Genomic DNA, 12,069 nt, shown 5'->3' with positions numbered 1-12,069 from the left:
CTAAGCAACAATATCCAGGGGCTGGATTTTGCTATTTTAGAAAATCTGGCAAAAGCCCTATTTTTGTTAGTTTTATGTGCAGGTAGTAAATTATTATAATTGGCCATCAGATCCAAATTCGTTTTTATTTTATATTATTTACCTGCGTGTAATGTGTAATATTTATGTCCAAAATAGGGTCGTCTACCATAGTGGAATTTAGGGTTCAAAATATAAACTTAATACAGTTTATGCCTTACAATGTAAGTCTTGCTTTTCAATATTAAATCGCCAGTATTTTTATAAAAAACTTAAATAAAATGTTTAGAATGAGCCTGGCACGATCACTCATGACGTAATGTGAGACTTTTCAATTCCGTAACATAGGTGGAAGGCTAGATTCGGGAGACGAATTATTCTTTGTAAGCAGCAAGTTATCAACACTTGCCTAATAATGATTTGTATCAATCAACTAATTTTTCTTAATTTATATACATACGTTCATTCATATTTTGTTTATTTCGTTTTCCTATAAGCAGAAAAGACACGAGGCAACCGGCGTTTTCTACGTCACATGGAAGTTTTTCGTACCTATATGGTGTAAGAAATAAGTATGTTTTAACTAATTTTTATTTTTGCAGTTAAATATATCTACAGCAAAGACATTCCAACTTCAAACACCCTGTATAAGTGTGACTTCGTGATTTAAAATGCATATACATGGGCAGCATTTCCTTAATGCTTAGCACAATGGTAGTTTGGGAATTTTGGGATTGATCAAAAAAACAGCTTTCAGCTTGCTGCTTTGCTTTGACCAACGAGTAGAAGAATGTGATGACTAATTTCCTAAACGTTTCAAAAGAAGAGGGAAATAATGTGTTGATATAATTCAGCTGGTTAATTGCTCAAAATTTTCAAGAGAAGAGTTAAAGATAATGTAGAAATAATTGTGCTGGCTAATTTGCTTACAATTTTTAAACGAAAAAGAGAAGAATGAGTTAAAATTATAGATCTGGCTAAATATCAAAAATTTTTAAGAAAAGAGTAGAGGAATGTGTAAAATGGTTTAATTGTCCAGAATTTTTAAAATAAGAGTAAAAGAATCTGTAGAAATGATTGTGCTGGCTAGTTGACTAAAATTTTCAAAAGAGGAGCGGAAGAATGTGTTGAAATAATTGAGCTGGATAACTGTCTAAAATTCTCAAAGGAGGAGCGGAAAATATATGAAAATGATTGAAAACTAGAATGTCTAAAATTTCCGAAAGAAGAGTAGAAGAATATATTGAAATGATTCAACTGGCTAAGTGCCTCAAATTTTCGAAAGAAGAGTAGAAGAATATGTTGTTCTGACTAAAAGCCTAAAACTTTCAAGAAAAGAGATAAACTTAGAGAGAGAGAAACTTATAATAATCTGACTATAGATACACACAAATCAATAATTTAAAATCGAATTAAAGATATACTTTATTTTGTCTATGGTTAGTGCTTCTCTGTAGCTCCTTGTTTTCGCCAGAAACTGGTTAAGATCATTTTGAGCCTCTCTCATTGAGTTTTTAGTTATTATTAGTTTCTTAAAAAAAAAACATTTTATTTCATACTGTATCGTAATATGCTCTACTACGTAGTCGGTTTTTGTCCGGGAAATGATTCATCACGTTACTAGTCCGGCAAAATATTTTTTTCCGGACTAGTCCGGCAGAGTAATAGTTTTGTTATGTCCGTTTCCCCAACATTGGCTAAGTTGAGTGTAAGGGCAGCTTAGATAAGTTCAGTTTAGACTATGCTATTTTGCACACCTGATCTGTCATATTCAAACCTCATTTTAGCTTAAGTAGTACTTAAAATCGACTTTGAAGTGTTGTGGAAACAGGCAATTTAACAGTTGGTGTCCAAAATGTATAGGGTTGTTTGAAATCACAAACAAATACTAAGAATTAAATAACCTATTACCACTTACAGTATTTTTTTTTTTTTTTTTTTTATTACTCCTAGATACATCAGCAATCTGCCAATAAGGCAATGAGCTTTACATTTGACAAAGAAAAAGTAAGTCATTTTCATACTGAAATTGACTTACAGTATGAAATAAAACGTTTTACGATACTCTTCCGTGAAATGCAATTATAGTACTTGTCTAGAAATTCCGGAACAGTCTAGACTTGTACTTTAATAACCCATTTCCCGGACTTGTAACGTAAATTACTATTTAATTTAACATATTTTTGTACATGCATCTAAAACTACTGTGAATTAAACAGGGAATAAAACGTTTATTCTTAAGCTCTTCTAATCTTCCACCACAGAAATATGTATCCAAGTACATGGAAGCCAATCAACAGGAAAAACATATTCCAAATATCACAACCTAAATTATTCTTCGAAAACGAGTATTGCTCCAGAATCGTCTTTCCATCCCTTAAACATGGCAAATTTTCATCTGACCGATCTTCGCAAGCTAAAAATCCACCTGATATTAATAATAAGTAGCTTTTAATCAATGTGTCTCACTGATGTTCGTTATTCCTTGCCACTGGATAATACTAATGGATTCGGTGGAATACATCAACCAGGATAAATATCTGGACCATCCAATTACAGCAGGAATAGTACTACAAAACTCTAGGTGCCATTAGTGTTTTTAAAGTGTAATTTGTTAGTTATACCCTCGTTTAACAAATAATCCAGAAGTGATCATAAGGACATAGTCAAAAGGGACCAAATACGCCATAGCTCCAGGAACTGAATCAAATGCACAGGAAAACATAATTCCTGCATTAAAAGCGTATTTTAATAACCAAAATTAAACAAAATATGTTTGATATAATTACCGCAGGCACATGAAACATTAGTTGTAAGCATGACAACAAAAGTAGTCATAAGAAAGGCGTAAGAAGTTGATTTTAAGCCAGCCAACCAGTAGGCAATTGTTGAGAAAAGTACCGGTTCTAAGATAAATCCTGGAAGCTACTTTTAGCAGGTAAAAAAGTTGTTTTATCCACTTTATATAAATACAAACCAAAGCTGCAACTCTAGAAATATAATAAATAGCAGGGTGGTAAAATCCACTCCTAAACTCCCTTAAAAAGAGCGGGTTATTTTCTGGAAACTCGGCCAGGACGTAGTACATAGGGTAGAAAGTGTTTTCGCAAACAAACATAAAAATTACTCCTTGTACTGCTTGCACCCCTTTTTGCGTGTATAGGCTTATATTGAAAAATGACAGACCGATTATCAAAGCTATTGCCTGGAAATGTTTATTCGTTAAGACAGGGAAAGAAAAAAGTAGTGACTTACCATTCTTTGTAAAATTCTTAAGGTTTGAACCGAAGGATTTCGAATGGAATCTTTAGACCATCGGTAAGTTAGCCAGTATAACTTTTGCCACCAAAATGGTGGTCGACTACAAGAAAAAAATTAGCTGAAGGCAAGTGTTGTTATTCTAAGAATGAGTAATAGCCATTACATGCTATTAGAATAGAACATTATAATTGATCTACAATATGTTCATTATTTACATTTCGATAGAAAATAACACCCATTTTCTACCCCTGAGTCCTTGGGCCTATCCCACATATCATAAATTTTTGTTTTAATGACTGGAATCGAAAGAATAGGATCAAAAAACTAATTTTTCATATTCTTGAAGAAAAAATTATGGTCGTAAATGTTCCTATATTAGTTTGAATTTGTCCATTAAATTTAAAAGATCTGTTTTGGCGCGCATGTGACGTACGTAATTCTGGGCGATTTCATTGGCTGTTGCACGCCATGTGTTTCACTTCTTGTCGCTGATTGGTTGATAGTGTAGTACGTCACCGATGGCGGGCGTTTTAAACATGAGATTAATGTAGTTTTTATCATCATTTTTTTTCTATTTAGACTTAATATTTTTGAAAACAAAAAATACGGGTATAATATTTTCAATCCGTCTTTGTAGTTTTAAAATAAAAAAAAATTGTGGGACAGGCCCATTGCTACTGAGAACTTTCTTAAAAGTGTTTTAAACGTTCCTAGAATGGTTTTAAACTGCCAGAGGCATCTAGGACCATTTTAAATGTGCGAGAGAATTTCTAAAAAGTGCTAGAAAGCTCTCTAAAGCGTCTTAAACCTTCCCACAACTGTTTCAAATTGCCAGCGAGGCTTCTGGAACTATTTTGACAGTGTCAGGAAACTTTAAATGCTACTGAGAACCTTCTTAAAAGTTCCAGACGGTTCTACAAGTGTTTTAAACCTTGCTAAAATTGTTTTAAATTGCCAGAGACTTCTAAAATAATTTTGAAAAGATTAGAGACCTCTAAATGCTACTGAGAACCTACTAAAAAGTGCCAGAGCCCTTTACAAGTGTCTTAAACCTTCCCGTGACTGTTTTAAATTGCCAGAGGTCTCTAGAATTATTTTAAAAATGTCGGAAACTTCTAAATGCTATTGAAAACCTTTTAAAAAGTGCTAGAGACTTTTTTTTATACGTGTTTCGAACTTTCTAAAGATTGTTTAATTTTTCAACTCTACTCTCACTAGTGCGATAATATCAATTATCATCGCAGCAGTAAGGTAAAATCGATCATTACATAACTCAAAAGAAGCTATGTACTTAATGGATGTTTACCATGCTAGTCGTAGCTACACAATTTTACTTACAAATGTTGTCTTAACTCAAATTCTCTGGGTTCTGCTCTACCCATATGGAATTCATATTGAACTACTACATCCACCTCTTTAGCATAATCGCTAACGGCATAATGATCACAAATCCTCTTTACAGTTAGTTTACTATTAGTTTCATAGCCTGGAGTAGTAGCCAGAGTTTTGATGAAAAAGTCAGCAGGACTATATGAGGAAGGACAAATAAATCCGAGACTGAAAAAACCTTGGTTAAGGTCAAGGGAAAAGGCATTTTTCATAGTTACTTTTCAAAAAAGTCGATAGCGTTCGCTCTGCCTCCCATAAAAGCGATTCGTCCATCAGCGACTAAAATAAGCTGAGTGAACATCTCGAATACAACGGATGACGGTTGATGTATGGTGCACAGGATTGTTTTTCCCAACATTGACATTCGGCTCATAATGCTTACAATTTTTTGGGCCGAAAATGAATCCAACCCTGTTGTGGGTTCATCGCAAAAAAGGATAGGTGGGTCCGTTAGGAGCTAAAATAAAACATTTTAGAATTGAAGGAAAAAATCCTAATTAATTAACGAAACTGACAACGTATGTCGCTCAGTTAAAATGCTACAAATTGAAACAAAAAGTTTCCCACGAGCGAATAACATAATAATAAAAGTGGTAGACTTTTCTCTCCGACACTCCGATCAATTTGTCTCGTAATTCATCAGTCATAACGGCACTTGCCGGAGATTTATCACAAGATGTCCAGAGGAGGGATAAGCGTTTATCAGTCTTTCAGCTGTTACGTTTCCATCGTATGGATGGGTATTTTTTTTATATCATTCTTTTAACGAGCTTTGGAGAGGTCAAAGAAAGAATAAAAAATAGATCTGGCCACGAGTGTTACTGCTCTCCATCAGTTATTTTTGTGTTTTATAGCAGAAACTCACCTCTGTAGCAAATGCTAATCGTTTTTTCTCTCCACCTGATAAACCTTTATAATGGCCAACTGAACCTATTCTAGTATCTTTGCATCGATAAAGCCCCAGCTGACTTAAAATGGCATTTATTTTTGTACTTTTTTCTCTTCGAGTTGTAGACCTATCTAGCTTTAAATTCGCCTAAAAAATACATTTTAGTTATTTAACGCCTTGACTGACTATTATACAACCATAATAGTCATGTGCTCAAAAACGGTTAAAGAAGCCACAAAAATATCTTCTTGAGGCATGTATCCACTCAAATGCTTCATATAACTTCCTATAGGTCTACCGTTTATTAGAATCTCTCCTTCAACATGCATTTCACCAGTTTGTCTATATCCTAAAGCTGCCATAAGAGTGCTTTTTCCAGCTCCACTACGAAACAATAAGTTTTTTGTTAACCAGTACAAACATGGAATTTTATCAAAATACCTGGCACCCATAAGGGCAGCTAAACTTCCAGCTTTCAATGCTCCAGTTACTGAAAATCAATTTAGCAAAAACAATGTGTTCGTGCGTTTAGGGAACAATATAACATACCGTCATTTATTATTCGTTTATGCACTTGTTTCCCATTTGACTTTGTTCGTGCGTAAACAGAAAGGTCATTCCAGGCCAGGGTCACTCCTTCCTCCATTGGGGACCATTTCGAATAACTTCTGGATTTTTTTATTAAACACACGCTCGTTTCTAAATTTTCTCGATCATCCTAAATGCATATACCATATGTAGAAATTACATTCCAAAAGTAATCGCTTACCCCATTGGTTCCTTGAATATTTGAGTCACTAACACTTGAGTGTAGTGGGAGTAGCTGAGTACCATCACTAACAGGAGCAGCTAGTTTCCGAGTCTTTAACATTAGTACCATTATTTAAATTTGTATTTCCTTTCAAAAGAAAAACATAACTGGATGTTAAGCCATTCTTTAGTGAAACCTGTACAGTTATTATTTTTAAATTGGCTTAGGTACTATACATTACATATGTCGCAAGTAGGGCAGGTAAGTTAATACTTTTCTTGAAACCAGTAGCGTAACTTGAAAAATAATGCCGCATATAAAATTGCCACAGAAACAAATTAGTTTTACATGAGTATTATTTTCATCAGTCAGTTATTACGACTAATTGTAAAACAGACTGTAACAACAAAGTGTTAACTTTTTATCTTATCTAGATTATGGTAAAATTGCGACTTATTTTAATTAAAATATCATCATATCCTTTACTATAGTTTATTAATAATACTTCAGAAACAGTATAAATTATTCTAAAAAGGATGGCGTTATTCTTGGTTCTGTATCATTATAAGTTTTCCAAAGCAGAGCAAAATAAGCGACCAAGCGGAAGAAAACAATTAGTCCTAAAAGACTGACAATATCCACAATCAAATTGTCCTAAAAAAACACATTACATCAAATTTTCTTGTAAATTCATATTGTTTCTCACTGGCTTAAAATTGTAGAATTCCAATACAACGCGTCCATCTTTAGGACACGTAGTATTGCCTGGGGGGCACTCAATGTTGGTGACATTTTCCCACTGATTAACTAGCAAAGCCTCGTTACCGTATTTGAACCAAGACAAATAGGCCAACCATTCGAAGTAAATTGGTACAGATCTGTAATAAAAACTGTGAACAAAACCAGATTTTCCAGAGTGTAGTGACTTACTCGACATTTAGCAGAAAACCTCCAAATAATAGAAAGGGGATAAGCAAAGGAGGGCCTACTGACAGAGCCATAGAGACGGTCGATGAAATGCAAGAAATTAGATAACCTAAAATGGTAAAAAACGAGCTTTAATTTATGAGATACAGAGTGTCAATTTTTTTTAATAGAAGAAAAAGGTGTTCACTTTTAGGAACACCCTGTATAGTAGTTATATTTCGTAATTGCAATTTTTGAAATAAGTTTCACGCAGTGTTTTTGTAGTTTGAAAAAAATTTGAATTGCTTTTTAACAATTTATAATTCAATGAAGACTGACGTTTTGAAACTCCTAAAAAAGTTAAACTAGATTAAGATGTCTTGAATTTGAAGAATAATAAACCCGATGGTTTAAAGATAATAAAAATGAATTGCATTTTTAGAAGAATTAAATGTTTGTTCTTTGACAAAGTTCTTGCAAAAAATATTTTTTTTCAAAAAACAATGAACGGTTTTGAATTGGTCTTCTAAAAATTTTTTCTCCATTTAACCGACTTTCCAGCTATGGTAGTTTTCGAGAAATCCCACAATGTTTAAAGTGTCGACATTTCCTAAAAATATAAATAAGTAAAACTGTTTAAAGATGCTATAAAGTAATAGTAACTTTAAAAATAAACCTGAAAGAGCCCAAAATACTGGCAAACATTACTTATCCTGAAAAAACTGTTATAAACCAGAAAGAATGATGAATCTAAAAACCTTCTAAAAGTTAGGATTTAGTGCATGGACCTCAAAGATTTAAGCTAAAATATTTAAAAAAAAACAAAAAGGATCATAATCTCCTAAAACTGCAATTGTTTTCCTAATTGATCTGGTAGATTTTAATTTTTTTTTTATTTTTTGCTTTCGAAGAAACTTTGCTTTTTGGATGATAGTTTAGTAATTTAATAGTTCCACCGATCTACTTTTATTGTTTCTAATCTTGTGAGAACACTGATGAGAACTGGGTAATTATTGGCCATTCAAGTTAGTAGTTATTTGATAACTTTATAGTATGGCATCTAAAATTGTGGTCTAAGATAGAATGCAATTTTGGTTGGTTTTACCTACCAAAACTAGTCGCAGCATTCGCAACTAAAACAATAATAGCACATGCAACAAAGAACCTGGGCATCTCGCTATTTAACCCAATCATAAAATAACAAATTGATATAAACAATATGGGTAGAAAAACAAAGATGGGAATATCGGCTAAGGTCTTCCCCAAAAAATACACATCAGTCCGATACATTCCGTTTTTATGTTCCCGAAGGAAAATTGGCAGTTCAGTTGAAAATACCTATAAAACACACACTTATAGCAGTGGAGTAGATGATCATTAATCAGGAATCACTTACATTGACCACGGCAAACACATTCTGAAAGGTCATATTCGTCAGAAACATAAAAATAGCCCCATTAATGTTCATAACGCCATCTTGATTAATGATTTGTCCATAGTAGATAGCACCTAATATCAAAGAAACCAACTAAAAAATTAAAGCATCTGTTAAAATAAAATCCAGATGATCAACTGATTAGCAAATTATGTTATTAAATAGTTTTAACTATTTACTTACTACTGTCTGAAATAAACGAACTTTAACTAAAAGTGGTTCCTTAATTATACTAATCCATGATCGCCATAACACAGCTTTAAACTGTGCGCACCAGGATGCTTTGTAAGGACTTTTATTGCCATTATTACCATTTAGCCACACTTCAGTTTCAGTATGTCTTAAAAACTCCCCCGACTACAAAGTAATCAATACAAAACGGTGGTTTATATCGAAAATTTGAATACCATCATAGCAGAATCCAGAGCCACCTTAAGACCGTTTTCGGTTCGCAGAAATTTGTCGCAAATCATATTAACCGCATTTCTGCAAGACTCTTCATTACCGGGCACTATGGCCAAAAGCTGGATAAAATAATCGGCAGGATTATAATTTCTAGGACAGGGGGCTTCTAGCCTAAAAGCTAACTTAAATAATATCAGAAATTACACAAATCAAACGCGTACTCTCTGAAGAAGATGTCGGCAGCTTCTGGGGTCCCCAAAAATGCTATACGACCCTCAGCCATTAGCAACAGTTTATCAAACATGGCGTATAGCTCTGATGATGGTTGGTGAATAGTGCAAATCACAGTTTTACCGGCATGCGCCATGTTTTTTAGAGTTTGCACCACGTTTAATGCCATAAAAGAATCTAAGCCTGAATATAGGATAAGAGAATGATAGATAGGATAAGAGGATGATATTTCCACTGAATAAAACGAAATAATCAAACATTAACCGTTTTCAGTTACCTGAAGTAGGTTCATCACAGAACATTAAAGATGGATTTGTCAACACTTCAGCAGCAAAAGACAATCTTTTCAATTCTCCTCCAGAAATTCCTTTCAATCTTCCCGGTATTCCGATACATGTATTTTCGCACCTTGACAAGCTCATCTACATTACAAATAGTATTCAGTACCATTTTTTGATGTACACACCCGGTACAATCTTACAAGAATGAACTTAAAAGATTTGCCGATTTGCACATTGCTGACACTTGGTGCACATAGATTCTAGCAATGTCAGAGATAGTTTCTGGCAATAGTCAGACAGTTTCTAGCAATGCCAGATAGATTTTAGTATTGCCACATTGATGAGATAAGTTTCTCAGTAACATTACTATATGTACCGGTTGGTCAGCTAAGACAGAAATTCTAAGGTTTGAACCAACAATTTTATTAAAGAAAATATACAAAAGATACTCAAAATTGGTCGTTATTTTGGAAGTTTTGAAAATACCAACATAGATCTCAAAAAGGTAAGATAGGAACATGCAAACCGTTTTTACGCAAACGATCTGGCATTCAGAAATTATCTGCCAATGACAGAAAAAAATGTGTATGGTCCCTCAGAGCCACCGTACGTAGATAATAAATTAACAAATGAGTTGACAGACATATGCAATCCACTTACCTCATTAATAACCTCATCAACTCTTTGCATTCGTTCCTCATAAGAAATATGTCGATCCATTCTTACCAGTGCCTGAAGATGAATCAATATCATTATAATGTAATAAGGAGTGTTTCATTGTTTAGCAAAGTTTCTAGAATTACCTGAAACTTTAAATGTTCCTTAACAGTTAAACTACCAATAAACAATTCGTCTTGTTGAACGTAAGCAGATAGACTTGTCAACGCTTTACAATTAACAGGGGTCCCATTAACACATCGTGTCCCAGTAACAGTAATGTTTTTAGGCGAACGAAAAGTTAGGGCATTAAGGAGAGTCGTTTTTCCTGCTCCACTTGAGCCTAAAATTGCTAGTAATTCCCCTGGATAGGCCATGCCACTAACTGGAAATACCGTACAGAGGGAATAATAGCGGTTAAATCCACTTCAGACTATAAAAACTGTACCATTCTTGAGAATGTGTTTCTTTTGTATCGGTTCTCCAGAATTCCGTCTACAACACAAACACATAATAGACGATTCGTTTTGTGGTACGTCAGTATTTGCAAAAACGTTCAACGAGTTCCAAGAGTACGTAACACGTTCATCTTGAGGTACTGCTTTTATAGTTCTTGCGTTGTCTGAGGTTGAGGTGCCATACATTGGAATGTGGTAAGTGGAATCTGTCGAACTATTTCCACTCTATTTTCGCAATAAGTTTATCGATAAGTAGGTCAGTTTCGTGTTGTTTTAATGAAGTACTTACATTACTATCGTCTGTGCCGAATCCATTTTTTGCAAATAAAGGAGTACGTTCGTTGTCGGCCATTTTTCTATTCTACATACAGATCAATTTAATGCAGAACAGTCTGAAAAAGCCACACGATTGCAAGCCGTATCTTAAAACGTTAAATAACAATTCAAATGCTACTGTGCGGCTTATTAAGCCAATTTGAAAAATTTAAATATTTGTTTTAACAACACCAAGATATGAGTTATCTTTTATGCTTAAAACACCTTGAAATTACTTCGGTAAGAACTGAATGAATAATGTTTTCAACCAATAGGATTACGGAAAACACCAGACCTCGGTAAATTCTTTTGTAAACTGATATTTATCCTCTAGTAGGCATAGAGAGAATTCATTGATCATATATTGGTTATTGATACCCAAGGAAACGGTAGCCTTGTAAAACAGCATTCTGTGGTAAAATAATATAATTTTAAACCAGCCTAAAATAGTAATATTGTATGGTTACCAATTAGTAATTTACAAGCCGTTTTATAAAGGAAAGTTGTAATGTATACTCAATGGTTATACAAATAGATATTTTATTTCCACACTGCTTATAATTTTTTTTTTTGCGTTATGCAACAGATTAAATACCTACAGTAACAGGCTTTCTTTTAAATATTGATGTTTTCAGATGTCTTACTATAAAATACGAGTAGTAACCATATCACACACTTCAACAACTTATTGGTTCTGGGAGCAAAATGCATGGTCTTTTGCCCCCGTAGGTATATTCCTATCATTGTTCAGTACGCACCCCTGCAGCCATTCTTGCCAAGATGCGGACGATTTTGAAGCTGTTCAACGTTGAAAAACCTCTCCTTACCGTAAGGAGAGGTTAGAGAGGACAAACGGGAGTAATTTAGGTGCGCAAATTATTTTAACTCAGACCTTTTGCCAGAAAAAGATGAATAAGAAGGAGAACCTCCTTTGAAATCTTTAAAAAAATTAATAAGGACCTGGGGATGGAAACCAGTAGGTACTGTAAACATATCCTTTGCCCAGCAAATTATAGTTTTTTTTTAATCACTTTCATTTTGCCTTCTATTATTTACATACATCATTGAAAATA

General features: G+C 33.9%; 1 protein-coding gene across 1 annotated transcript; it reads right to left on the bottom strand.

The window, feature by feature from the left end:
• Positions 1-2,229: 2,229 nt before the first annotated feature.
• Positions 2,230-11,234, bottom strand: LOC145727767 (ABC transporter G family member 5-like). Its single transcript, XM_081977590.1, has 26 exons — positions 10,971-11,234; positions 10,672-10,906; positions 10,370-10,608; positions 10,227-10,298; positions 9,563-9,707; positions 9,276-9,468; positions 9,057-9,225; positions 8,833-9,006; positions 8,611-8,742; positions 8,324-8,552; positions 7,239-7,344; positions 7,015-7,186; positions 6,840-6,962; positions 6,327-6,419; positions 6,107-6,275; positions 5,999-6,047; positions 5,755-5,941; positions 5,534-5,704; positions 4,887-5,125; positions 4,618-4,836; positions 3,274-3,379; positions 2,996-3,223; positions 2,808-2,943; positions 2,643-2,748; positions 2,488-2,588; positions 2,230-2,434 (listed from the first exon to the last, which is right to left on the bottom strand). The coding sequence occupies exons 1-26, from the start codon at positions 11,031-11,033 to the stop codon at positions 2,256-2,258; spliced, it is 4,035 nt and encodes a 1,344-aa protein (XP_081833716.1). The 5' UTR covers positions 11,034-11,234; the 3' UTR covers positions 2,230-2,255.
• Positions 11,235-12,069: the final 835 nt, after the last annotated feature.

Source organism: Ips typographus, linkage group LG4 (assembly GCF_016097725.1).
Source record: "Ips typographus isolate SLU linkage group LG4, UJ_Ityp_2.0, whole genome shotgun sequence".
In the NCBI taxonomy this organism is placed as follows: Eukaryota; Metazoa; Arthropoda; class Insecta; order Coleoptera; family Curculionidae; genus Ips; species Ips typographus.
Note: the sequence above shows the minus strand (reverse complement) of the source record. Positions and strands in the feature narration are given on the sequence as shown.